Source organism: Balaenoptera musculus, chromosome 3 (assembly GCF_009873245.2).
Source record: "Balaenoptera musculus isolate JJ_BM4_2016_0621 chromosome 3, mBalMus1.pri.v3, whole genome shotgun sequence".
In the NCBI taxonomy this organism is placed as follows: Eukaryota; Metazoa; Chordata; class Mammalia; order Artiodactyla; family Balaenopteridae; genus Balaenoptera; species Balaenoptera musculus.
Window position 1 is genome coordinate 157,322,593 of NC_045787.1, and position 27,229 is coordinate 157,349,821.

General features: G+C 53.4%; 3 protein-coding genes across 8 annotated transcripts in view; all 3 read left to right on the forward strand.

The window, feature by feature from the left end:
* Positions 1 to 459: 459 nt before the first annotated feature.
* Positions 460 to 9,898, forward strand: LOC118893492 (GEM interacting protein). 5 transcript variants are annotated; one of them, XM_036849118.1, is made up of 21 exons: positions 460 to 592; positions 1,581 to 1,665; positions 2,127 to 2,202; positions 2,314 to 2,371; positions 2,669 to 2,794; positions 2,886 to 2,950; positions 3,038 to 3,166; positions 3,613 to 3,693; positions 3,777 to 3,947; positions 4,038 to 4,175; positions 4,534 to 4,721; positions 4,949 to 5,055; positions 5,130 to 5,219; positions 5,538 to 5,615; positions 5,684 to 5,838; positions 6,067 to 6,255; positions 6,364 to 6,501; positions 6,605 to 6,801; positions 7,132 to 7,519; positions 8,893 to 8,959; positions 9,092 to 9,898. In XM_036849118.1, exons 1-21 carry the CDS (start codon positions 574 to 576, stop codon positions 9,463 to 9,465), a joined length of 2,919 nt encoding a protein of 972 aa, XP_036705013.1. In that variant the 5' UTR covers positions 460 to 573; the 3' UTR covers positions 9,466 to 9,898. The 5 variants fall into 5 exon arrangements, with proteins under 5 accessions (XP_036705013.1, XP_036705016.1, XP_036705015.1 ...); XM_036849121.1 differs by having other exon boundaries at positions 3,059 to 3,166; XM_036849120.1 differs by having other exon boundaries at positions 466 to 592; positions 1,593 to 1,665.
* Positions 9,899 to 10,842: 944 nt separating this feature from the next.
* Positions 10,843 to 14,219, forward strand: LPAR2 (lysophosphatidic acid receptor 2). Of its 2 annotated transcripts, XM_036848052.1 has the most exons (3): positions 10,843 to 10,912; positions 11,711 to 12,452; positions 13,149 to 14,219. In XM_036848052.1, exons 2-3 carry the CDS (start codon positions 11,711 to 11,713, stop codon positions 13,460 to 13,462), a joined length of 1,056 nt encoding a protein of 351 aa, XP_036703947.1. In that variant the 5' UTR covers positions 10,843 to 10,912; the 3' UTR covers positions 13,463 to 14,219. The 2 variants fall into 2 exon arrangements, with proteins under 2 accessions (XP_036703947.1, XP_036703948.1); XM_036848053.1 differs by lacking the exon at positions 10,843 to 10,912 and having other exon boundaries at positions 11,709 to 12,452.
* Positions 14,220 to 16,945: 2,726 nt separating this feature from the next.
* The window catches only part of PBX4 (PBX homeobox 4), a 57,710-nt gene continuing 47,426 nt past the window's right edge, over positions 16,946 to 27,229 (forward strand). The window contains 1 exon segment of the mRNA XM_036849210.1: positions 16,946 to 17,076. Within this exon segment, the coding sequence (XP_036705105.1) occupies positions 16,946 to 17,076 (131 nt within the window).

Below are 27,229 nucleotides of genomic sequence, written 5' to 3' on the forward strand. Positions count from 1 at the left end.
TCCAGCACTGAGCATTACTGGGTGTCCCCCAGTTTTATCTCCAGCCCCAGCGTGTTAGGGGACTTCAGTTTCAACTGGAATCAGGCAGGACATCATACCTCCAACCAGGGGTCTCCCATTGCCCCAGCCAGGTTGGGATGAGTTCAGAGGTCCAAGAGACCCCTGGGCAGGGGCGTCATTGGGTCGTAGAACGTGAAAGGTTTGGGACAGGCTCCTCAGGCCAGGCAGACTCTGTGGACTCACTGCAAGGGGAGTGTGCTGGGGTTTGGGGACCCCGCAAAGATGGGGAGGGGAACCCTGGCCGGGATGGAGTCATTTCGGCAGGTCACTCAGGAGGTCCTGGCCCAGCCGCATACCCAGCCGCTCAGGCAGGGGGAGTGGTCCGCGCTTCCCTGCCTAGAGGGTGTGGCCGACCAGCAGAGGCGTGGTTTGGGGCGGGGCCTCCGCGAGGCGGGGCGACGCGGAACCCGGGCAGCGGCGGCCGCGGCAGGAAATCGGGGCTGGGCCCCGCCGGCGCCGGCGCGCGATTCCATCCCAATCCCCGTCCCTGCCGAGCGATCCTAGGGCCGGACCATGGACTCAACAGAGCCGGGTAGGCGGTCCGGGATACGGGATCAGAGAGGGGCCTCCCCCGACAGTATCCTACTTCCTAAATCAATGAGGGGCCCCGCCTATCCCTCTCCGTCCAGAGAGCCGGGAGAGGAGTTTCTGAATGGGAAGGACACGGGGATGCTCCACTGTGGGAGCCCCCAAGCTGAGAGGGGCCCGGGACACCAGTCCCTGATCCCCCCTCCCCCTTTGCAGTCTTCACCCCGGATGCCTGGGGGAGGGGGCCCAGGAAGGGGAAGTGGCCGCTTCTGCTTCTGATATTTGTGATGGGGGCAGGGTGTCACGACCGCTGATGGAGAGGGCAACGCGGCAGGATCCCCACCCGGCTACTCCATTGCCCGGGGAGGGGAACATGCTGATCTGGGCGCCCTAGAAGTGGTGCCTGCGACAGAAATGTGGCAAGGTCCGACTTCGTTTCCGCCTGTCTTTGTGTCTCTGCTTTGCATATTGATTGTCATTTGGTCTTTATGCCTCTTGTGGTTTCAGGCTGCCTGTGTGTGTTTCTGTGGCAGGCCATGTGCCGTTCTGTCCCACGTGTATTTCCATCTGTCTGGGCTGAGGTCCATGTGGTTCCATTGTCAAGCCGGCTCTGTCCCGGGAGACAGTGTGGTTGTATCTAGGACGTCTGTTTTGTCGCTTTGCTTCTGGGCCCATGCATGTGTGGGTGTCTCTGCTCCTCTAAGCAGCTGTCTCTGTGTTGGGTTGTGCCTGAGTCCATCTGCCTGTCCCAAGTCGGGCCCCACCCAAGCCCACACTCCCTCCATCCCAGCTCAGACACCCACACCATCCTATACTCCCCATGGGAACAGAACTCTCTCTCTCTTCCCTTTCCCTCCCTCTCTCTCTTTCTCTCTCTCTCTCTCTCTCCCCCACCCCCCAGCCCCCGGCCCCGACCCTCCAAACAACCTGCCAAAGTGCGGTGGGTGGAGGGAGGTTTCCGCTGGCCCATGTGTGATACTCCCCTCCCCAAGGGCTACCCTCAGCTCCTGAGAGCAGGAAGAGGTACAGTGATATCTTCCGGAGCCTGGACAACCTCGAGATCTCACTCGGGAACGTGTGAGTCTGTGCCTGAGTAACCCCAAATTCCACCAGGATCCCCCAAATCCCTAACCATTTAGGTGCCTGAAACCCCATTAGGAACCTGCAACTTCTGGATCCTCAAAACACCTGAATATACCAAAATTCAACCCCCCAAATCCACCTGAAATCGCCAAAGTGATACTAGGGCCCCCACGTATCGTTCTTGTGACCCTTGTGACCCCTTAAAACATTTGAGAGCTTTATAATCCCACTCTGAACCCCAAAGTTACCTGGGATCCTTCAAATTCTATCTCAAGTCCCATAAAAAAAAGCTCACCTGCTTTCCCCCCTAAAGCCCCATCTCTCAGGACTCCCAGATACAATAGATGTCACAGAGGTGATATCTAGGACCATCCCCAAACTGCCTTGGGGCCCCCAGCACCCCTAGGTGGGACAGACTGGGTGGAGGGTGGCATCCTGACACCCTTACCTCCCAGGACCCTTGAGATGCTGGCTGGAGACCCTGTGCTTTCAGGAGACCCAGAACCTGACAAGACCCCCACAGCCACTTTGGTGAGGGATGGGACCAAGGGGACAGGGAGGAGGGGACCTCAGACGAGGGGGTCTGAGGAAGGTGGAGCCCCTGCCCTGCTTGTTCCTGAATGCTGTCTCCCTCCCCCTCAGATGAGTGAAACCAACCGTTGGAGTGGTCCCTCCCCAGAGGATCCTGCACCCCTTACAGGTAGGGGGGTTTTGAGGCCAGGGGAGTGGGGGGGGGCAGAAAGGAGTCCTTCCATCATCAACTGCCTGTTCCATGCACCAGGGACACGGCAGTGCACACAACAGATCTGAACCCCTGTACTCAGGGAGCCCCCAGTCTGAGTGGAGAATCAGTGTAAAACAACCTGGACAAATGAAAACAAGGGGGTGTTTGCGGAAGCCATAGGGTGTAGAACAGGGTCCACTGGTCTGGTTTGAGGGCTCAGGGAAGGCTTCCACGGGAGGGTTCAGGGGTCAGAGGTCCAACCGTCTGCCCCAGGGGAGGAACTGGACTTGCGGCTCATTCGGACCAAGGGGGGTGTGGATGCAGCCCTGGAGTATGCTAAGACCTGGAGCCGCTACGCCAAGGAGCTGCTGGCCTGGACTGAGAAGAGAGCCAGCCATGGTGAGGACCCCTCCTACCGGGTCCCAGGCCCTGCCCAGACCCTGCAGCGCTCACACCCTGCCTGACTCAGACCCCTGCTGTCTACCCCCAGAGCTGGAGTTTGCCAAAAACATCATGAAGATTGCTGAGGCTGGAAAGGTGTCCATCCACCAGCAGGTAGCCATGAGCACACCCCCCCCAGAGCCCAATCCCTCCAGAACCCCAGCCAGATACCCCTAGATCCTTAGCATTCTCCAACACCAGACGGCCTCTCCCCACCCTCAGAGCCACATGCCACTGCAGTACATCTACACCCTGTTTCTGGAGCACGACCTCAGCCTGGGAGCCCTGGCCATGGAGACAGTGGCCCAGCAGAAAAGAGACTACTACCAGGTGAGGGGGCCCTTCATGCATTATTCCATCCACAGCCACCTGGAGGAAGGCACCGTTACCATCAGCACCATTTGCTGATGAGGAAGCTGAGACCCAGGGATGCTGAGGAACTTGCCCAAGGTTACCCAGCAGAGATTCGAACCAGGCTTCCTGTGCTATTGCAAAACCGTGCTTTTGTTCTTCTGCGGGCCACGGGGCGAGGTGCCAAGTGTGCCCAGGAACAGAGCCTTGGCCTCTTTGCGTCCAGGCACAAAGGATGGAGGTGACCACTGAGACTCTTTCTGGAGACACCGGGCTGGGGGAGGGCAGAGGTCTTCTGGGTGAGAAGACCCAGGAGAGAGGGTGCAGACCCAGAAAAGGGTCCAGAGGATGAAAGACATGTGACCCCAGTGAATGGAATGATCGAGTAGCCCTGAGGCAGCATCCGCATTCTCCATCCTTCCCAGCCCCTGGCTGCCAAACGGACTGAGATTGAGAAGTGGCGGAAGGAGTTTAAAGAGCAGTGGATGAAAGAACAGAAGCGGATGGTAAGGTCTAGGGTGGGGGGCTGGGGAAGCGGGCTGGGGGAGGAGATGAAGAAGCAGTGACCGCGTCCCTCCTCCGCCCACAGAACGAGGCGGTGCAGGCACTGCGGCGGGCCCAGCTCCAGTATGTGCAGCGCAGCGAGGACCTCCGGGTGCGCTCCCAGGCGTCCCCCGAAGACCCGGCCCCCCAGGCCCAGCCGGGACCCAACAAGCAGCAGGAGCGGCGGCGGCGCTCGCGAGAGGAGGCCCAGGCCAAGGTGGGGACTCGGCCCCGTGCCCCCCCTGTGCTTCGGCGCCCCCGGTCCCATGATCTGTCCCACACACGCTCCCTGCGTTGGTCCCTCCAGGCGCAGGAGGCCGAGGCGCTGTACCAGGCCTGCGTCCGCGAGGCCAATGTGCGGCAGCAGGACCTGGAGGCCGCCAAGCAGCGGATCGTATCACACGTGCGCAAACTGGTGCTGCAGGGGGACGAAGTGCTGAGGCGGGTGAGACCCTAACCCGACGGCTGCCCACCACACTCATTCGCCCCGGCTGGGCGCCCCCTGCCCCTAAACCGCCTCCAGGGCACCAGGACCCGCTCCTTCTCGCTGGACAGCCAGTTCCCGCCCCCAGACCCTGACTGCACTTCCCCCTCGGCCCCCTCCCAGGGGGTCCTACCCCCAAGATGACCCACCCTGGTTCTAACCACACCCCCAACCCCAGCTGCACGCTCCTGTCCCTAAGCCGCCTCCCACTGCCCGGCCCCGCCCCCAAGCCTGGACCGAGCTGGTATCTCTCAGGGTCAGGCCACGCCCCAGGCTCCCAGTCCCAGCCCCTCTCTCACCCGAGGCCTCCGCCCCACAGGTGACCCTGGGATTGTTCGGGCTGCGAGGGGCTCAGGCAGAACGCGGCCCCCGCGCCTTCGCCGCCCTGGCCGAGTGCTGCGCGCCCTTTGAGCCGGGCCAGCGATACCAGGAGTTCGTGAGGGCGCTGCGGCCCGACGCCCCGCCGCCCCCGCCACCAGCCTTCTCTTTCCAGGAGTTCACGCACAGGTGGGTCCCCAGGAGCGGGGTCAGGTAGGAGCCAAGCAGGTGGGTGGGGTTGTCCCAGTCGTGGGAGACTTGGGAATTTGGGGTTACTGCACTGGGGGCCACGATGCTCATGGCCATAAGGGCTTGCAGACCCAAGTACTTGGAGTTGGGGCCTAAACGGGATGCCAGGGTGATGTCATCCCAGGCCAGTTTCCTGGTTATCAGAGCCCTCAAACCTCTCCTTTCAGTTCCCCTCTGGACACAAGAAAGAAGCTCTCTGGAGCCCCACCTCCACTGCTGGATGAGAGTGCAGCTGAGCCAGGCCCTTGGGAGGACACTGGCACAGGCTGGCAGGGTGAGTGCTGTGAAGGGCAGGCAGGAGTGGTGCTGGGGCAGGAGGCCCTACCTAACTGACCTGTCCCCTCCTAGGAACTCTGGGCCCCACTCTGGCCAGTGATGTGGACAGCATGGGTGGTGGCAGCGAGTCTCGGTCCCAGGACTCTCCCACTTCCAGCCCAGGTGGGACCATCCTTCAGCCCCTGGCCAGGCTCTGACCCTCAATCTCAAACCCATTCTTTGACCTCTGACCTACCCTGCAACCCTGACCTATTTTCTCAACCTCTGACCCGTTCTCTTGATCCAACTTCTGAACCACCCCCCAGGTTCTTCAACCCCTAACTCCTGACCTGTCTGACCCACCCCCTCCTGACCTCTGACCCTTTCCCCAAGGGCATCTGTGGGTGGTTTTGGAAGGCCGAAAACCAGGAATGTTTCCTTAGCCTTGGAGCCTCCCCATGACCTCTGTGACCCCCAACCTCTGTAACCCTCTGACTCCAGGCTCTGGCACGAGGCGGCTGGTGAAGGTCTCATCCACAGGCACCGAATCTTCAGATGACTTTGAGGAGCGAGACCCTGGTGAGGCTGGAAGCAGGTAGGGGTGGGGTGGGGGTGGACTAGGCACTCCTGACCCTGTCTCCCTGCAGACCTGGGAGATGGGCTGGAGAACGGGCCAGGCACCCCGTTCAAGAAGTGGACACTGTCCAATGCGGCCCAGACCCACCGGCTGCGGCGGCTGCGGGGCCCAGCCAAGTGCCGAGAGTGCGAGGCTTTCATGGTCAGCGGAACCGAGTGCGAGGAGGTGTGGCCTGGGCCAATGACCTAATGACCTCTGCTGAACCCCAGTGACCTCTCTGACCCCAGGCATCTCTCTGACCTGAGATTCCCTAAGACCTTCCCACCCCTGGGACCTGCCCTGATCTGATGATCTCCTATGAGCCCCCTGCCCCTGCTCCCTGAGGATCCCTATGACCTTCTCTTCCCCCACTGACCCCCGATGACCTCCCTGACCCTGTGACCTTTCCCTCAGTGCTTTCTGACCTGCCACAAGCGCTGCCTCGAGACTCTACTGATCCTTTGCGGACATAAGCGGCTCCCAGCCCGGACCCCCCTCTTTGGGGTCAACTTCCTGCAATTGCCCAGGGACTTCCCGGAGGAGGTGCCCCTTGTGATCACCAGGTGCACCACCGAGATAGAACAGCGCGCCCTGAGTGTGCAGGTGCCGCCTTGACCCTTGACCCTTGACCATCCCTAAGAGTGAGTGACCCAGCCCTCTCAATGGCCAGATTGCAAGCCAGCTGTCCAACTTCCCACCCCTGCCCTTCAGGGCATTTATAGGGTCAGCGGGTCCCGGGTCCGCGTGGAACGGCTGTGCCAGGCTTTTGAGAACGGCCGAGCATTGGTTGACCTGTCAGGGAACTCGCCTCACGATGTCTCGAGTGTTCTCAAGCGATTCCTCCAGGAGGTGGGTGCTCAGCAGCTCAGGAGTCAGAGGCTGGGTGGGCTCAGACTGAGGACCCTCTGCAGCCCACCCACACCCATGTCCCCCCCTGCCATTCCACCCCCAGCTCACTGACCCCGTGGTCCCCTTCCACCTCTACGACGCCTTCATCTCTCTGGCTAAGACCCTGCATGCAGACCCTGGGCACGACCCTGGGACCCCCAGCCCCAGCCCTGAGGTTATCCGCTCGCTGAAGACCCTCTTGGTGCAGCTGCCTGACTCTAACTACAACACCCTGCGGCACCTGGTGGCCCATCTATTCAGGTGTGCACTGTCCTTGACCTTGACACGTGACTTCTGACCTGAGGCACGGATCCAGGACTCCTTCCTTGGACATGTGACCACTGACCCCTGACACTGACCTCTGACCTTTGAATGTGTTTTCTGAGCTCTGAAACTTAATACATGACTCCTGACTTTGGATGCTGACCCCTGACCCCCATCACCAGGCATGTGGCTCCTGGTCGTACACAATGACTGGGACCACTTACCCATGACTTGGGCAAGTCGCCACTAGCCTGGCTTGCAGATCCTACCCGATGACCAATAACCATACCCTCTGTGCCCTGACCCTTCTCCTCACACTGTCCCCAGGGTGGCTGCACAGTATGAGGAGAACAAGATGTCTGCCAACAACCTGGGCATTGTGTTTGGGCCGACACTGTTGCGGCTGCCGGACGGTCCAGGGGTAGCCAGCGCCGGCCCTGTCACCTGCCTGCTAGACTCCGTGCACCAGGCCCAGCTCATCGAGTTCCTCATTGTACACTATGAGCAGATCTTCGGGATTGATGACCTCCTCCTGGCCACTGAGCCCCTGCCCCGAGACCCCAGCCCACCCCCTACGACCCTCCCAACCAGCCCCCAGCCACCACACTCACAACCTGCCCTGGACGCCCTGCCCATATTCCTAGCCTCGGACCCCAACCCAGACACCATGCCCCTTAGTGCCCTGGAGAAGCATCCCGAGACCACGCCCACAGAGGTAGGAACCTGCTGGGCCCACAGACATGGGGAGAGCCTTCTCTCCATTTAATCCTCTCACTCTCTCTCCTGTCTTCCTTCCTTCCTTTCCCTTGAAAATTTTCTATTTCATTCCCTTTCTCCTTTCCTTATTTACCCTGCACTCATTCCGAAAGGAAAGGTAAGGAATGGAGTGGTGGGAAATAATGGAGTAACAACAGGGTAGAGCCTTGCAGAGATATTAATATGAGTACCATTCATTCCTTCAACAGAATATTTATTGAACACCTACTATGTGCCAAGCGTTGTTCTAGGCATTTTTCTAGCCATCAGTTAGCAAAATATTCAGAGATTCCATCCTCTTGGTTGCCTACCTTCTAGTGGGAAAGAAACCAACAATAAACAAGAAATATGACACAAAGTCAGTTATACAGGATGTTACAAGGTGATGAATACTATAGAAAAAAGAAAGGGTAGGGTGAAGTAGGGCACATCAAGGGCACCAAGGTGAGAGGTGGTGGGCAGTTTGTAGCAGTAAACAGGATGCTGTGAGTGGGTCTCATGGAGAAGATGGGTTTGAGCAAAGACTGGAAGGATGTGAGGGGGGAGTAAGCCAGGTGGAGATCAGGGGAAGGGTGTTCCAGGCAAAGGGAACAGCCAGTACAAAGGCCCTGAGGTGGGACCATGCCTGGTGTGTTCAGGGCACAGCTCCATGCTGTAATGAATGAGTGAGGGGAAGGTGGAAGGAAGTGAGGCCAAAGAGGGGTGTGCAAACCTCCATTGACTGCACGCCTACAATGCAGGGGTGCTTGCATAGTAATTGCCCTAAGAGGTAAATACTGTTAATGAAAACCATTTACAGATGAGACTCTTAGGGGAGGCTTCCTGACCCTCAGATCCTGATACACTCACCATTCCCGAGAGCTAGGATCTCCCCTGCAGCACCCCAGAGCTGGGAAAGCTGCTGCTGGTGAGGTGTGGGACTCTGAGAACTGGAATACCTCAGAAAATGCTCGGGACACAGAGAAAGAATTCCAACTGCTATTAGCATTTAGCTAAAGGATGAACTAAAAGATATTCAGGTAAGCTAAAAAGCAGGCCTGAAATTGCAGAAAGTAGAGCAGGATGAAGACCGGTAGTTCACGCATTCCTAATGCAGAGAAGGCTGTCACTTTCCGGGCTGGTCGTCTGTTGAACAAAGGCATTCCTGCCCTCACAGAGCCCACAGTTGAGATTAATGACACTGCTCTTCACAGGAGGACAAGCAGTACACTCTCAAGGGCATCATCTCTCCCCAGATACCAAAACTGCAAGGGAACTTTTGCATGTCTACGAGTCTCTCGAAGAACTGGCATTTTATTGCTGGAGGTCGCATTCTTGGGTTTCTTCTTGCAGATTCCAACTCTCCAGAGGGACCAGGAAGAGGAAGTAACCAAAGACACCAAAAATGAGGGAGAGGAAGGTGAGTGCGTTGTGGGGTAGCCCAGGGGTTCTGGGGTTGCCCTGCCTTGGGGTAGCTTGGCTGAGTGATGACAATGGGGGGGTGTATCCAGAGGACTTAAAGGTGCTCAGCATTGACCACCCTATCCCACAGTGTCCAGCCAAGGCCCTGAGGACTCACCCCTGGGGACACAGTCCCGTGGCCACTTCAGCCGCCAGCCAGTGAAGTATCCCCGGGGGGGTGTACGGCCTGTCACCCACCAGCTGTCCTGCTTGGCCCTGGTGGCTTCCAAATTGTGCGAGGAGACCCCTGTCACATCAGTGCCCCAAGGGAGCTTGCGGAGGCCAAGACCTGGCCCTGCCGCCACCTCCCGTGAGGGCAGCCCTCTGCGCCGCACCCCACTGCCCAAGCATTTTGAGATCACGCAGGAGACGGCCCGGCTACTCTCCAAGCTGCACAACGAGTCTGTGCCCAAGGCCACCTGCTGCCCAGGCACCCAGCCTGAGGAAGCTGAGGACCATTTCTGACTATCCCAGCACTCTGACCAAGAAGCCCAGGACTGAGAAGATGGGCCCAACATCCCAGGAGTTCAATGTTGGGGCGTCTGGAGAGTTCCTATGGTGAAAGACTACATGGCCTAGGGGAGAACTAAAACCCCTTCAGCAGCAATGTACCAGGATCCCCCCCACCACTAGACACAGGTCAATGTCAAGTGACAGGGCCACTCAGGTTCAGAAGTCACTCAGGGTCAATACAGATCATGGGATCCTTGAGGTCCACCCTAGTCTCTGACCGGTGGGATAGGGGTGCTTTTTGCTACTTTGGTTGTTGCCACTCCCCCATCTCTGTCTGCCTCCTTAGCTGATCCCAAGTGACCAGATATATTGGAGGGTGTGGGCAACCCAGACTCAACATCCTGCCTGGGGTCTGGTGGCCTCTGAATAAACTGTGTCCTTTATACCCTTGAGTGTCTTTCTTTGCCAGGGAAGGGTGACAGGGGAGAGGTCGGTGAGGCAGCATCCTTTCGCCCCATTTTACCGACCAGGGAAACCAAAGCCCCCTTTCTTTCATCTCAGAACACCCCTGAGCACCTACATGCAGTAGAGGCTGGGCCTGGGCACCTGGCTGAGTCACACCGGGCCGGCCCTCCCGGAGCTCAGCGTGCGATCCGGTCCTGCACAATCAAACAAACATAACTAAGTGCAGATAACCGAGACAATGGGGCTGTGTGCTCTGGGCCGTGGGAGTCCAGGGCCGCCACAGGCGTGGGCCGGGCAGGGAACAGCGCTGCCGGGGGCGGGATTTCGAGAAACCTGAGTGCGGCCGGAGAGTCAGCTGGGGCCAGAGAGGTTGGCGGGGCAAGGGAGACCGGGGCGCGCGGTAGCTCAGGGCCTGCATAGCCGAGGAGGGGCTGGGGTCGCGGCGGTGGGAGCCGGGTCGGATCAGGGCGTGGCTTAGAACTCGGCGACGGATTGGACACGAGGGAGCGGGCGGGGTGGGGCCGGGGCAGGGGCGCCGACCCTGAGACCACCCGGAGGTGGGCCCGGGCGGCGCCAGGTCACGGCGGGAAATCTCGGGCAGCAAGTGACTCAGCCCCGCGAAGGCCCAAAACTGCGGCCGCGTGAGGTGTGCGGGGACTCGGGGTGGGGGTCCCGCGCCGGAAGTGGAGAGGGGCGACCGAGGAGACGCGAGGCGGAGAGGAAATAGGGGAGCTGCAGTTCCGGGCGACCCTGTCCCCGCCGCGGCAGCAGAAGAGAGGTTCCTCCAGGTGGTGGGGACCGGGCGGGGCGGGGCTCCCCCAGGTGGTGGGGGCGGGGCGCTGCGGCGGGGGTGGGGCGGCGGGACCCCGCCTCCAGCCCTCTCTTGGCCGCTCCCGCCAGGCGCACCCAGACGCTCTTCTGCTCCAGCCTTCGTCGCCCGGTCATGGGTCTTGGGCGCGAGGCCACCCTGTCTGCGGCGTGACGGGCGGCTCAGGTGAGACCCGCGAGGACGGGGGAGGGTGGGCGCAGGGCCTGGGGAGGGCGCGGCACGTGCTGCGGGGCCCGGGCGCCGCCCCCTCCTCTCCTACCTCTTCCTCTTCCTCCCCCAACCTGGGGGCCCCCAGAGGCCCGGCCTGCTGCCGCCTTCCTGACCGCCCCTTTTGTCCCACTCGGAACGGCCCGATGCCCCGCCTGCTTCGGGAGCGCTCGCGCCCAAAGCCCACCGCCCAACTTACGGGGCTGCCTCATTGCCCCCAATCTAATTGCCCGAGTCACTTCCATGTCCCAACACCGACCTCCTGCAAGGTCCTAGCAGTGGCCCCACCCTGCGCACACACGCCCCCTTGGCTCCGCTCCCTGCACTGACCCCAACACCAAACTGACCCTCCCTTGCCTGCTTTCACAGCCCACACCCCTTTGTCCTGCCCTAACCGACACACACACACACACACACACACACACACACAGATTGGTCACAGGTTGGCGCCGCGTGGGCAAATGAGTTTTGTTTTGATTCTTTAGGTTAAAAATAAAACCACCCAGTCGTTTGATTTGGGAGATACCTTTCTAAGAGTCTTATTAGTAATTAAGCAACAACTGCCCCACCCCACCCCCGAATTCACGGAGCGTGCTTTTCCAGGTCACCCTGGTCCCTACCACCACCACTTTGACCTCACGCATCTGAGTTTGAGACCCTTGCCCTTCCTGTCCTAACCCTCCCTCTGGCTGCTGCTTCCTCCTGTGTCCTTCCAACAAGGACCTTCTGTACTGACCTTTCCCTCTGTGCCCCCAGATGGTCACCATGGGCCAGTGCTACTACAATGAGACCATCGGCTTCTTCTACAATAACAGCGGCAAGGAGCTCAGCTCCCACTGGCGGCCCAAAGATGTGGTTGTGGTGGCCCTGGGGCTGACTGTCAGCGTGCTGGTGCTGCTGACCAACCTGCTGGTCATCGCGGCCATCGCCTCCAACCGTCGCTTCCACCAGCCCATTTACTACCTGCTTGGCAACCTGGCTGCAGCTGACCTCTTTGCCGGTGTAGCCTACCTCTTCCTCATGTTCCACACAGGCCCGCGCACAGCCCGGCTCTCACTTCAGGGCTGGTTCTTGCGGCAGGGCCTGTTGGACACGAGCCTGACGGCGTCCGTGGCCACACTTCTGGCCATCGCCGTGGAGCGGCACCGCAGTGTGATGGCCGTGCAGCTGCACAGCCGCCTGCCCCGAGGCCGGGTCATCATGCTCATCGTGGGCGTGTGGGTGGCCGCGCTGGGCCTGGGGCTGCTGCCCGCCCACTCCTGGCACTGCCTCTGTGCCCTGGACCGCTGCTCGCGCATGGCCCCCCTGCTCAGCCGCTCCTACCTGGCCGTCTGGGCCCTGTCCAGCCTGCTCGTCTTCCTGCTCATGGTGGCTGTCTACACTCGCATTTTCTTCTATGTGAGGCGGCGGGTGCAGCGCATGGCAGAGCATGTCAGCTGCCACCCCCACTACCGTGAAACCACGCTCAGCCTGGTCAAGACTGTTGTCATCATCCTGGGTGAGTGGCACCCTGCTTCCCAACTCCTGCAAGACTGATAGAGCATGATGGGAGGGGATGATTTGGGTGGGGAATGTTCTCCAAGGAGGTGCTACCTGAGCAGAGGCAAGGCAAGAGTTCCAAGCAGAGGGAACAGAAGGTGACAGCCCCAAACAGGACCAGCCCAGTGTCTCCAAAGAGGGGAGAAGGCCCACGTGACTGGTCCGCAGGAAGAGAAGGTCAGCACAGCCTCAGAAGGCACAGACAGGAGTCATATTTTGTTCTGAGTTCCATGGGAAGCCCTTAAGAGTTCTTAGCCAGGAGTAATGAGGTCTGGCGGTTGAATGTAGAATGGTCTGAGCAGGGGAGGTGCACACACCACCCCCAAGAAACAAAGAGCAACTCTTCCTAATCGTTCCTTTTCCTCCACTGAGTAATCGGTCGGTCCCACAGTGACCTTTCCCCCAAAGAACAAATCTCCATGTAGAAATGTCCAGGGTCCTGTCCACTGTGTACCAGTTAGGAAAGGCTTCCCTCTGGCAGACAGTCAGAGAAAGGTTTCCCCTCTTAGCAGTGCTGCCCCATCATGCTGCAAAGGCAGCAAGACAGGCAGCTCTTCCCTACACACTGCACAGCTGTCGCCCAAGCTCTGGAGACTACTCCAGTTCTGAGCCATTGCAACAGCTGGCCCTGCTCACATCAGGCTCCCTCCCGCAGGGGCGTTTGTGGTCTGCTGGACACCGGGCCAGGTGGTGCTGCTTCTGGATGGTCTGGGCTGCAAGTCCTGCAACGTCCTGGCTGTGGAGAAATATTTCCTACTCTTAGCCGAGGCCAACTCGCTGGTCAACGCCGTGGTGTACTCATGCCGAGATGCTGAGATGCGCCGCACCTTCCGCCACCTCCTCTGCTGTCTGTGCCTTCGCCGGTCCACCCACGAGTCTGTTCGCTACACACCCTCCACCCAGACAGGCACTAGCACTCGCATCATGCTTCCTGAGAATGGCCATTCCCTGGTGGACTCCACCCTTTAGCTAACCTTGGACTTCAGCAGGGTACAGCAAATGCCAGAGCTCTGCCCCTGGCCACTTGTGGGCGCGCCTGGCTCTACCCAATCTGCGGGCCAGACTTAAAGGCAGACCCTCAGTCTGGCTTGGCATGAAACCACTGCCAGCCCTACCCAGGCAGACAACTGTGCCTATCTCAGGGCCTGTGGGTTGGGGTCATCTAAGCGCCTGGGAGAGAGTTGAATGGGGTGCAGGAATCTGGCTCTTCAGTCATCTCAGGTTGCGGGGCTTTTTAACGGACACTTTTCTGTTTTTACTGCACATGCCTGGCAAGCCCTGTGGACTGCTTCCTTGTCCATGGTGGCATGGGTAGTAAAGGTGGGAGAGATGAGGGCCCCCTCAGGCCACGCTGCCCAGTGCAACAGGGTAACAAGGATGGACCATGGGAGCCCCATCTGCCTGAGGCTGATTGTTAAGGGGCACAGACTGAGGAGTGCTGAGCATGAGCTGGGAAAGGTTTATGGCCTCTTGCAGCCTCCAGTGGTCTTGCCTATCCCCATAAGAATTAAGGGGGTCTACAAGGAGGGTGTAATATAAGGAGTAAACCTTTCCGCTCTGAGGTCTCCAAAGCCTTTTCTGTTGTAAGCTTAATCTGTCTGTCCCCTGTGTCCCAGAGTTGTCTACCTCAGCTCAGGCTGAGCTGGGATCCTGCAACATGGCATCTCCTGGGCCCTGTTCCCATTCCCCTTTGGTCTCTGCATGGCTATTGCTCCATCTCTCTTGTTGTTCCCTTTTGCTTCTGTCTCCTCCACCTCTTTCCCTGCCTTCATCTTGCCACCTGCCTCTCTGTCTCCATCCTCTGGAGCCCAGAGTAGTCTCTGGCCTGTGTGAGGCTTCTCTCACCTGCCTGCCCCTTTGTCTGAGTCCAGATTGTTAATAGTCAGGTGTGTCCATCCCACTGCCCACTCCATCACCTACATACACACCTGTGGGCTTGGGGTAGTGGGGTCCATGGACCAGAATGCAGGATTTTAGAGTTGCCATTTCTCAAGCTTCTCTGATGTGCCTGGCACACTGATAAGCATTTTAGGTGCATTATTTAATCACCACCTGCATCTTGTGGCATAGGTATTATATATATTTTCATGTAAGGACAGTGGCTCAGAGAGATTGAAATTTGGCCCATGGTTACATAGTTTCCAAAGGGCACAGAGATACATCGAGGGACTAGAGAGGCCCCTGAGGAAAGGACTTCGGATTTCCACAAAGTCCGGAGTTGGTCAAAAGCTCAGCCTGGCTTTCCCCACTTCACCCTATGGTCTCAGATGTGCCAGACCCATGATGAGTCCCCTCTCAGATACACAGAGGCACTCTGCTAGACACGGAGTAAACCAGGATCTGGATTCTCTCTGCTTACATACCTAGCCAGAATTTGAACCCAGGCCTCCCATCAGAGGCTGAATTCTTAAACTACTAAAGCATGCATTGCCAAAGAACCAAAAACGTGTAGATCTTTCTACATTAAATGGGGCTGAGTTTCCCTTTGGGAAAACTCTCCCTGCCCTACAACAGCTCTGTGAGGAGGCAAGAACAAACTGGGGTGCTAAGTACTTCTCCAGGGTTCAAGGTAGGCAATGTGGCTCCTTGAGCCTGGGGCCTGAATCTCGGAAGTGATGACCTAGGCCAGCACCTTCAGCCATGTGGGTGGGTACATAGTCCTTGTCTCCAGGGGGCTCTAGGCCTTTTGGACAAAAGTATCACTTTGGGTGCCAAGGCAGCCAACCATTCCTATGGGGTGGGAACCCCTGATGGTCTCCAAAGGTAGCTCTGTTTAACCTGCTCTGAGCTGGCTGTTCTTGCATCAGCATCTTCCAGGTTCTAACCCACTCTTCTGGTCTCCTTTGGTATCTTGTCCCATCAGTTTTTCCCTCTCTGTAGGTCTCTCCTCTCCACCAGGTGACTTAAGGTTTTTGTCTCAGATGGTCCCTGAAGCTCTCAACCTCTCCCCCCACCACTGTTCTCTGAAGGATGCCAAAGTTTCCCACTACTTTTCAGATCTCCTGTGTGGTGCTGCACTAGTGGCTGACCTTTTGTACAGGGTACCAGCTCTCCATGGTCCCCACATGTTCTAGTACTTCCTGTTACTGGGGACAAGTGTCAGGTTTCCTTCATCAAGGAGCTTTCCAGGTTGTTCTTACACTAGCCTACATCATTCATTTCCATTCCCTTTGGAGTGCCCGAATCTAATCAGACCAGTCGGTGTTTGCATTTCCTCTCCAGCAGCAATGGGAAGAAGATGGGCCCTGTCCTGAAGGGTTCCCAGGAGGTTGAGGTCCCTTTATGAGCCTGGTCTGGAGTCTGTCCCCAGTGCAAACAGGCTCTAGGAGGTCCCATGACTTTGGAGAAGTGATTTATGTCCAAGAATAAATCCTTTTCTCTCGCACAAGAATCCTCTGATGGCAGGACTCCTAACAGCTAGAAACAAAGGCCTGTGAAGACTCGCTCTGATTTGGGGGTGCATCACAGGGTAGGTCCTCAGAAAGCATCCTTCACGTGCTAGCGGAATGCTGTAGAGCAAAAGAATGAATAAAGCAAGGTCACTCTTAAGCTGGACCTTGAAAGGTGAATAGAAGTGATTTCTGCAACTGAGAAAATCTCTCAGTTTTGACCTTCCAACTACCATCACCACACATACCCTTACCCCCTATGGAATATTAGAGGTGGGGGGAGGGGGAACCGGGAGGCCGGGAGCCCAAGTGACCCACCTGCTGGCACTGAGGCTGAGGGGAGCAGGCGTCTGGGGCTTCGGGCTTCTGGAGATGAATGGGGGTAGGGGTGTTGAGGGGTTCTGAGAGGCTAGGGAGGGTCTGAGAAGCAAGGGGTGGCTTGGAGGAAGAGTGCAGTGCTCTGAGAAGTTAAGACTCTGAGATGTGTAGGTCCCTGAGGAGTGGGAGGCTCTGAGACATGGGAGCCTGTGAGGAAGAGTGGGGTCTGGGGGGGGATTGGCTCTGAGAAGTGAGGTCCCTGAGGAGTGGGGACTCTGAGGAGATGTGCGGGCTCTCTTAGAAGGGGGCGTTCTAAAGACGTGTGCGGTGTAAAGTGTCTCTGAGCAGGAATGGTTGAGGGAGGTGGAGATGTGGGAGGCGGGGTCTCTGAAGCAGAGCAAAGCCGGCCTTGCCCTCTCCGGCTGGAGGAGGGTGGGGGTAGAAAGCGCCGTTGCCTCAGCAACCCCCAACAGAGTCCTAGGCAGATAGGAGGGGCTGTTAGGGGCGGGCCTGTGGGCGAGGCACGGCGGCCCGCGCGGCGGCGGTTGGCTGACGGAGATAGTAGGGCGTGTCCCTGGGCGGGGCGCGGTCGCCTGGCTGGCGGCGGTTGGCCGTAAGCGGAGGGGGGCGGGGCCCGGGGGCGCGCGTGGTACGCGCACAGACGGCGGCAGTTGGCTACGACGTCCGCGTGAGCTCTCCAGGCTCGGCTGCTCCTTGGTTGAGCGCATGCCAGGCCTCGCCGCTCATGGACGCCCCGCGCCGCCGCCCCCCTGCCCCGCGCCGCTCACCGCCCTGGCCCCCACCGGGCTCCGACACGGACGACGTCCTGCAGATCATGGCCATCACCGACCAGAGCCTAGACGAGGTGCAGGCCAGGTGCTGGCGCGGGCTCGGCGGGGGCCACCCAAAGTCGCTTCAGTGAAGGGGGCGGGCCGAGGGGCCAGGGCCGGGGCGGCTGGGGGCGTGAGGGGCGAGGAGGGTGCAGGGTGAGAGATGGGGTGGTGAGTCTGGGCGGAGAGGGAGAGGGCAGATGGGGGGGCGGGAGGTTTGAGGAGGACTGAAGGGGGGTTCTGAGGCCTAAGGGATGTTTGGAGTTAAAATGGAACGGATTGAAAGGGGGCTTATGGCGTTAAGCTGTGGGTGCTGGGTTTTAGGAGCTCCTCTTGGGGTGAGAGGGATGGTTTTAAGGGGAGTTTGTGGATGGAGAGTTTTATGGTGAAAGGTGGTTTCAGGGTTTATGGATGTAAGGGGAAAGAGGAGTGTTGGGGGGTGTAAGGGCTGAGAGATGGGTGCACACGGGATTTGTGAAGGATGGACAACTAAATGGATCAGTGGTATTTATGAGGATGGGAAGTTCTGGGGGCAGGTAATGGAGAATGAGTTGTGGGAAATGGGACTCGGGAATGAAGAGATGGTGTGATTTGATTCGGGAAGCATCCAGAAAAAAGGTTAGTGGGGGAGCTGGATGGGGACGGAGAACCCCCTTTTTTATTAATTTGGTGAATATTTATTAGGCACTATGTGCGGGGCACGGAGCTGGGTGCTGACATAGTCACTGATCTCAAGCGCATGGTTTGAGGGAGAGAAAGTAAGTAGCAAAACTAAGTATAAGTTGTGCTAAAAGCTGTAAGTAAAGAGTTGGCAAGCTGTGGGAAGCCAGGAGAGGGCACAGCACCTTCAGAGTCCCGAAGGTGGGAAAGGGCAGGAAGAATGCAGAGCCAGGGACTGAAAGTCCCCAGCACAGCAGAGAGAGTCTGGAACCAGGATCACATGGGGCCAAGTCTCAGGAAAGAGTTTGGATTTTATTTCAGTTGCAGTGGGAAAATCACAGTGGTTTTAAGACCACCTGTCCCACTTAACCTCCACCCACCACTTGTCAGTGAGCCAGGATTGGTAAAATGTGCTTCACAAGGCAGCCCATTGTGTTTGGGGCCTGCTTGAATTATTAGAAGGTAGCAAAGCACAGAATGACGTCCTTTTGGAGGATGAGGTCTTGTTGAATGGGACTTGTTTGGGGGTAAGGGATGGTCCCTGTGGATGGGACCAGGGTGTAGTGGTGTGGACTGTGCAGTGCCTAGAACCTTCTAGTGAGGAGGGGTTACAAAGCCAGGTGAACAGCAGCCCCAGGAAAGGAGGAGGCAAGTAAAAGGTGGACATGGCAGGCATTTATTCTTCAAACTTTCTTGCCTTTGCTTCTTGTGGAATGTCGACTCTTTCCACAGTTTCACGGCCTCTATCTGGAAAGTTAAGAGTGTCACACACACATAACCCCACTGTACACCACTGGAGCATTGTGCTAGGTGCTACAGAAACCAAGATGGCTAAGATGTTCTCTGCCTTTTCAGAGCTCATTCAGAAGGAAGGTGTGTGGGAGACTAACTCATAAACAGTCATCATAATAGCAGTGTGCTGAGTGGAGGTAATTCCTGGCACAAAAGAAGCTGGGACAGGAGAGGGTGCCCTTCTGTGATGCCTTCTTCGCTAAGCCAGTCTGAGAGCAAGGGCATTGTTGTACTTTCCTTTGTACTTCCAGGGCTGTGCACAATGCCTGGTACCTAGCGTTCAGTGAAATTTTGTGGCACTTAGATTCTGGAAGGATTGGTAGGAGCTAGGGAAGGGGAAAAATGGGCTCTTCACACCCAGGAACCACAGAAGCAGTGCTTTGGGTGCTTGTGGAGCTACCTGTGTTCCTCTGTTCTAGACCAGGAGCTGCTTAAGGAGCGAACTCTGCTCAGATGTGGCCTTCCTCAGGCGTGTGTCACCCTGCACTGCCCCGAGGCTGCTACTTTTTTCTTGTAACAATCTCTTGAGATTCTAGACTCCCCTAGGTAGGCTTAGAATGGAATGCAGTCAGTCACCTCTTCTTGCTGTTCTCAAAGAGAGTCGTTTTTCTTTTAAGGCTAAGAAACTGAACAGGGGGTCATTACACTTGCCTTACAACATAGCTGTTAGGTAGCTGATTCCTGGTTTCTTCCTGAGGTAGAAAGATCCCTGGAGCTTTTATTTTGAGACTTTGGAAGCTTCACACCTGCCCCACTCCTTACGTAGCCTTTAAATAAATTCAAGGCCCTAAAAGTCACCCAAGTCCAGACACCAGTCTTCAGTCCTCAAGTGGGTGGGCCACTTACTCCACTCTGGAGAAAACACAGCTTGGGTGGGTCTTTTCCTCACAGTAAACCTTGCTGCCTGGTAGATTATCAGCTTGGACAGGGAAGCAGATTGTGTCTTTCCTGATCAGCCAACTGGGTGAGGCCTTTGGCTTCACTGGCCTTTGGCTTCACTTCAACTGGTGAGGTCTTTCTGACCCTGCCCCCTCTCTGAAACAGGAGAGAACGGTTTCATCTCTGTGCGCTGCCGACCCCTTAAGAGCCCCTGGAGTCAATTTAGCTCAACCGGCTAGCAAGAAAGAATTTTTCATCTCAGATTTGAGGCCTTCTCAACCTGCTTTGTCACCGTGTGTTTAAAGAAGGGAAGCACACCTACTCTCCTTAAACCTGGATTCTTTCTACGTTATTAGGAAGGCAGCTCCACATGCTTGTGTGTAATTCATTTTGTTATTATAGCTGAATAGTCTTCAAATAGTGAACTGTGTATTGTTTTTCCTTCTGGCTACACAGATAGTAGAGGGACACTGGGGAGTTTGGAATGCATTGTCTTGGTTGAAATTCAGCCCACTTCAGCTGGAAGTTTCCTGTGTGATAGATAACCAGTCTTCTTGAATGATCTTCTGACCTTCTTTGGTGACACCCTGAGCTTTTCCTAGAGAGGGACAGTTTTGTGTTTTCTGATTTGGATCTTTCACTGATCACGTTCTCATTCATTTCTTATATGGGACCGGGAAGGCAGGAAATTTTCTCTCGTTTGCCAAGGATTTTCTGAGTATGTCACTCTATCATGTGTAGCCTTAGTTTTTATAATAATAAATCTTACAACATGTTGAAGTTTACATAGATTTGTTTCCTTTGCTTCTTTTGAATACCTTTATGAAGGGTTTGTAAGGTTATCAGACTAGGGTTGAGGGCTCGTCTGTCAGGACTCTCAGGTTCCAAAGTTCTTCTCCCCTCCCAGAGTTGTTAACCAGTGTTTGAATCATTGACCCCTTTGAAAATCTGGTGCAATCTCTGGGTCCCCTCCTAACCATGCCCCCTGACAGTGTGCTTGTGTACCACACCTTTGAGAATCTTCAGGCTTCAGGTGTCCTGGGGCCTGGAAGCTGCCCCTCGTCAGTGGTGGACTCACTTTTTTTGTCTAGTAGTGAGATTCCTAACAAGTCAGTGTGAAAACTCTAGAGCTGGGAAGGCTGAGGGGTGAGTTTTGGAAACCTGATTTTAAAAGGAAGCAGAATGGTCAACAGTGTCGTCCTGGAGACCTGGGGTGCAGACCTGATGTTCTGGAAGAGGCAGCTGAAGAGGACTGGCCCTTCAAGTCATTCTGCATGTTGGAATGACAGGTGGGTTGTGCTGCCAGATGGGCAGATTTGGCTGTTGTGGTCAGTTCTTGACCTTTTGCTTGCAAGGGCATGAAGATGCTCTAGAGAGCTACACTGTCCCATGTGGTAGCCACTTGCCATGTGTCTCTGTAAATTAAAATGAATTAAAATAAACATTCAGGGGACTTCCCTGGTGGCGCAGTGGTTAAGAATCCGCCTGCCAATGCAGAGGACATGGGTTTGATCCCTGGTCCAGGAAGATCCCACATGCTGCAGAGCAAGTAAGACTGTACGACACAACTACTGAGCCTGCGTTCTAGAGCCCACGAGCCACAACTACTGAAGCCCACATGCCCTAGAGCCTGCACGCCGCAATAACTGAGCCCACGCACCTCTACTGAAGCCCGTGCTCTCTAGGCCCACGTGCCTCAACTACTAAGCCCGTGTGCTGCAACTACTGAAGCCCGCACGCCTAGAGCCCGTGCTCCGCAGCTAAAGAAGTCACAGCAGTGAGAAGCCTGGTCACCACAACGAAGAGCAGCCCCTGTTCACCACAACTAGAGACAGCCCGCGTGCAGCAACAAAGACCCAACGCAGCCAAAAATAAATGAATTAATTTAATTAAACATTCAGGGACTTCCCTGGTGGTCCAGTGGGTAAGACTCTGTACTCCCAATGCAGGGGGCCCGGGTTCAATCCCTGGTCGGGGAACTAGATCCTGCATGCATGACACAACTAAGAAGTCCGCTTTCCGCAACTAAAGATCCTGCGTGCCGCAACGAAGATCCCGCATGCCGCAGCTAAGACGGGTCAAACTAAGACACAGCCTAAATAAATAAATAAATAAATAAATAAATAAATGTTTTTAAAAAATAAAATTAAATCAAACATTTCGTTCCTCAGTGACACTAGCTACCTCTCAAGTGCTCAGTAGCCATGTGTGGCTAGTGACTACCATATTAATGCAGATAGAGAACACTTCCATCATTGCAGAAAATTCTGGACAGCAGCGTTCTAGAGCAATGCTTCTCTTAGCTGGACCTGCAGCAGATCTCTGCAGAAGTCTTACTGCACAGGTTCTGATGTGGCAGGTCTCAGTGGGGCCCAGGAGTCCACATTTCTAACCACTTCCCAAGGGTGCCAGAGGTCGGACTCCCAAGAGTGGAGATGACGCCTCATAGATTAACTGTGTGGTTTCCTTTACTCAGAACTACCTGTTAGATCTGTGGGAAAGAACTACAAGACAGAGCTGCCAAGTAAACTATGAAAAACCTAACAAACTTTTTATCTTAGGTATTGGCATATCCCAATGATCTGTACTGTTCTAGGGTGTGATGGCTTAGGAGTGAATATGATTTGAATCTAATACATTTTTAGAGGGTGTCAAATTCAGAACCAGGCAGATCCATCGCCTGACCCTAAACATGGTCCTAAAGTAAATTGCTTGAGGAAATTGGATCCCAAAGATTACAGGTGGGGAATTTTGAAGTGTGTCCATATTTCATTGGAGATCAAAGAAACCTAACTAAAAGAATTGTGGGCTGACTCACACGATAACTTCTTTTTGAAAGGGCTATTTTATCTTGAAGATTATGAGTTTGGAGGAACTAAGGTGATTGGCAGTGGAAAGAATCAGAACATGTGAAATTCCTTAAAAATTTATTGACTTAAATAACTTTGTGTTACACATAATTTAAAAAAAAACCCTTAAAAAAAAACAAAACAAAACGAAAAAGAGTGGAGATGATAGTCATTTATTTCAATTTTCGTGAATCATTTTACCTAGTAGATGGTTAATCTGACAAATGGAAATTATTTTTGAGCCTAAGTTGTGTTTGTGGGCATAAGGGATTTTAAATTAATCACAAGGGTCACATATTAGCATTGTTTTGCCTACTTAGTATAGAAAGAAAATTAGAAATGAACAAATAAAAATCAGAAAATAGTTGTTGTTTTTTTTTTCTCTAGATGAAACATTTGATCTGGGGCCATAGGACCTTGTTGTTTCAGGATCTGTTTACATTTTCAGTCTAAGGAAATCAAGTTTTAGAAGTCCCAGGGTTGTTTCTATATTTCTTTTACATGGTCTATAAAACCATAGCTCAACTTGGCGTTAGTTTGTAGAACTTGAGTGTAATAGAAAATGACCATTGGGGAATGATAATAAGGTTTTTAGGGCAAAAAAACTTTACATATAACAAGTAAAAATATGATGGAGAATGGTCACTATTATACATGTGTTAAGAGTAAGCTATATGGCATATGCGGTGGTGAACCTGAAACTAAAAAGAGTATATTTAGAGGTTGGCCTTTGGGCAACATAACAGATACTGTAATTAGGGCCTCCATAGGTTTCCTTAGGAAGAAAAGATTTCTCTGAACATTTTTTAAATTTGATTTTTACATATATGACTTGTTAGGTATTTTCTACTAGTCAAAATTTGCATGACTTTCTTCATTCCTCCAGTATTTCTGCAGACTTTACCTGGAATATGGATTAAATTCCAAATATTAAAAGGAGATGATGACATAACTTTGACTCTCCTTAAAACTTAGTCAAATGGCAAGGCATGTACTGTCAAGTGAATGGTGTGCCCCTCGTCTTGGTACCTCTGGCATACTAAATATGGAAACACAGACCTCTAGAAGTATGTACATTAATGCATGTCAGAGAGCATTGAGCTTTCAGCACGCCCATCAAAGAATGCAAGGGGTCAGAAGAGGAATTTATGGTTTGGAATTTCCTAAAGCCAGATAGCATTAGCATGAGAGGATCTATTAGTCCAAAGCCGGGAAGTAAAATTTCAGAGCTGAAATTTTCTTTTTCATCGCCCTTGAGGAGGTTCTGTAGATACCAGTCAACTTGGTGCCTGGCAGTCTGTGTTCTTAGACTGCTTGCAGGTTTTAGCTCTGCTCCTGGGTTAACATGCTTAGCTTGGCTTTGTCTAGTGCCAAAGGAAAGTCTTGCTGTCTGTGGTGTGCTTTTCCTAAGAGTTGGATTTTGTTGGATTTTTTATTATTTTATTTTATTTTATTTTATTTTTTGCTGCATTGGGTCTTCATTGCTGCATGCGGGCTTTCTCTAGTTGCATTGAGCGGGGACTACTCTTCGTTGCGGTGCGCGGGCTTCTCATTGCAGTGGCTTCTCTCGCGGAGCACAGGCTTTAGGCATGTGAGCTTCAGTAGTTGTGGCACTCGGGCTCAGTAGTTGTGGCTCACGGGCTTAGTTGCTCCGCAGCATGTGGGATCTTCCCAGACCAGGGATCGAACTCATCTCCCCTGCATTGGCAGGCGGATTCTTAACCACTGCGCCACCAGGGAAGTCCCGATTTTGTTGGTTTTAAAACAATTTCCTGAAGCTATCTAGGATCACAGCAAAATCCCTTTTGAAGTGGTTTTATCAATATGTAAAGCAATATGCAGAATGTTTCAGAAAAGTTTCATAAATGAGCAGGTATCATCACTCAGTCATTTAAGTGACAGTTACCGAGTGCCTCTGTCAGAATACAGTGGTTGATGACAATGACAACCATGATTTCTTTCTCTCATTTAAGCCTCCCAGTAACCCTAGGAAGTGGGTAGTTTCGCTGAGTTTCTCGATGAGGAGTTGGACCTGAGTAAGAACTTGCCTGAAGTCAGACAACTAGGGGGTGGTTGGATGGAGACTTGGCCTTGTTCTCTTGAACTCTGGTGCTGACCTGCTGCCTTCCCTGCTCTTCCCAGAGCTCCCACGGGCTCACTAGGACATGACATCACTTCCGGCTCAGAGGAGCTCGGAGGTGATCCAGTGCTGTGGCAGACTGGAAAGTTGGACTAAGGCTTCAGAAGATGTTTTTTAAAGTTCGTTCTCACTAATTTAATCTCATTTGCTCAGTAAACCTTCCTTTTGTGCCAGGTCTGGGGATGCAGCAGTGAGTCCCAAAAACTCACAGTTCAGGAGAGGCAGACGCTGGAGAGTGCAGTGCAGCGGCAACCGGAAAGAGGGTGATGAGGAATCGATCAGCCAGGGCAAGGGAGACTACCTGTCAGCAAGATGAGAGCTTGTGGAATGTGTACCATGGGATACTAGAATCCAGCTGAAGTCAGGCTGGGGGGACAGAAGCACCCCCCTAGGAGATGACTGTGACCTGGATGAGAGGCTTTGCCTAGGCCGAGAAGGCACGGCATTCCAGGCTGGGGCAAGCATGTGTGCAGAGAAGGCACGGAACATGAAAGCATGCAGTGTGGTTCTATCAGGCATGAGTGGAGGGCACGGCCTTCAAGGGGGGACTCAGTGGGGTGACTGCCTGCTTTAGCTGCTATACAATCGAGCATGGCCTTGAACTCCTTGCCAAGCAAGGAGTGAGCATGGTGTTTTTTGTTTTGTTTTGTTTTGTTTTATTTACAGTTTGTGTTTAATGCAAATCAATTCCATAACAAGAGAAGTTACTATGAATCAAAGCATAAATACACAAACACAATATACAATCCAAAATAGATGTACAGCATTCAGGTATGAAACAAAAGAGAATGTTCATTCACACACACAGTAGCTTGAGATCTGTTGGATATGGTTGTTCCAGTGTAGATTTCTAAAGATGGAAAAAAAATGACTTTGGTCATCAAGACTACTGTGGCCATATTAGATTTCGGAACATCTAAGCATCAGTGTGTGACCATGTGAACAAAAGACTTTAGGGAGTGTCTATTTTTAAAAAGGTTTCTGTGCATCAAGGCAGTTGTGAAAAGATCTACTTTCCAAAATCAAGCCCACTTTAGGCTTAGGACCAGGTTCTAACTATCTAAAAATATTGAATGATAACATAAAGTGTTCCAAATGTGGCTATTCCGATTCAGTTTAAAAAGAAGTATTTACAGAAAAGAGTATAAAAGTTTTTCTGAATTTAATGTAAGCAAGCTTCCAGTCTTCCCTTGCCAAATGTTTAGCTCCTTCACATATTTGCCTTTTTAGTTTCAAGATTTGTCAATCTTACCTTCAAAGCAGATCATTTTTTAAATTGTAAAAAGTATTCGACATATGCAGAAATAAAAAGCATTTTGAAATTAGTTGAGATCAATGTAATTCTACTCTTTGTTATCTGTTTAGCTAAATGAATCTACTGCTCTTTTTGAATAAGAATAGTTGATAAGTATATAAGCAAAATGTACTCATTATGCTTGGATTTGGGGTAGATTCCAATCCATCATTGCCCTGGTACATATCAATGACTATATAAAAATTCAAATGCAATGTCAAACCCAAACCCCAAGGGAAAGAGTTCAGTTCCCAAGAGAACAGCAATAGCTTAACATAAAATTTTCTCTAGAGTACATCAGCGTTAAATTAGTACTGCTGAAACAACACACTGAGGATTTACAGTAACACCTGGAAGTTCCTTCTAATGTACATATAAATAGAATCACAGAAGCTTTGTTTTACCTCATTGTTTTATGGCCTTATAAATTTAATGAACAAATGAAAACTGAATCTCTGTTCCACATCCCATTCTTTATCTCTAGGTAAGACAAAATCTATTCTCACTTTCAAGGTAGAGTTTTATGTGTCCATACTTCTTAAGCCACATTTAAGGAAATCACCTCTTAACTAATTTTGGATGTTGTCTCTCTTCATCTTGTACAGGAAACTCCAGCAGATTTAATATTGGCATTCATCATCTAGTCAAACCCTTCACATGCTCTTCAAACCAATCAAATTTGGGATCCTCAACAGTTTCTGTCAATAAAATAAGGTGTGGAACTAGCAGATTCATTCAATGAAGACCTGTATTTTTTTTTCCCTTGTCACACTGGATGTCTGGATGCCATCTGAATTGGGTTTAGAGGATGGGGAAGTATAGATGTTTCTTGGCCTGAGTCTCTTAACAGTAGAGATGTAGAAGGGAGACCGAGATCACCAAGGGACTGGCTGTTGACTGCAGAGCACCGTCACTTGCCTTGGTGGTGGCATTCGCTGGATTGGGGGCAGCTGAGGTATGCTGGGAGGAATTACTTGAAGGTGTTACAACAGTTGTTTGATTTGAATAAATCTGCGTAGGTAAGAGCAGTGCCAGAAGCAGCAGCCCCAGTCCGAGCCTGGCCACCATCGCTCTGCCCATGTCTGCTCCGTCGGTGTGCAGCGCGTCTCACTGGATGCTGGGTGCATGAAGGATCGCTGGCTCCGGGCGGGCGCAGGCAAGGTGAGCATGGTGTTTATTCTGTCCCTTGTTTAAGTACTTCTCAAAGTACTCCAGCCTTTCTAAAGTATTGGTCCTGGATCAGAAGAAAGTTCAATAGTCATTAGCTCCTCTCTACCATCCATTCTTCAGAAATGTCTTGAGACACTCATTTCTCTTTCAGATTGAGCCCTCCAGTGGTTTAAAGGCCCCTGCTCTTATTTCTCATTAAAGCAGCTTTCTCCTTTATTCATCACTTCCTCCTGCCCAAATCTAGTGTCTTTTTTGGTGTTGGTTTTTTGTGGGTTTTTTGTTTGTTTGTTTGTTTGTTTTTTGCCTCACCGTGTGGCTTGCGTGATCTTAGTTCCCCTACCAGGGATTGAACCCAGGCCCAGGTGGTGAAAGAGACAAGTCCTAACCACTGAACCGCCGGGGAATTCCCCAAATC

Bases quoted from the DNA above. Each gene is read 5' to 3' on its own strand.
- LOC118893492 (XM_036849118.1), top strand. The intron at 5,220-5,537 runs GTGGGACCATCC...CTCTGACTCCAG, and splicing joins CTCTCCCACTTCCAGCCCAG to GCTCTGGCACGAGGCGGCTG. The intron at 5,839-6,066 runs GTGTGGCCTGGG...CCTTTCCCTCAG, and splicing joins GCGGAACCGAGTGCGAGGAG to TGCTTTCTGACCTGCCACAA.
- LPAR2 (XM_036848052.1), top strand. From the start codon at position 11,711: ATGGTCACCATGGGCCAGTGCTACTACAATGAGACCATCGGCTTCTTC. The intron at 12,453-13,148 runs GTGAGTGGCACC...TCCCTCCCGCAG, and splicing joins GACTGTTGTCATCATCCTGG to GGGCGTTTGTGGTCTGCTGG.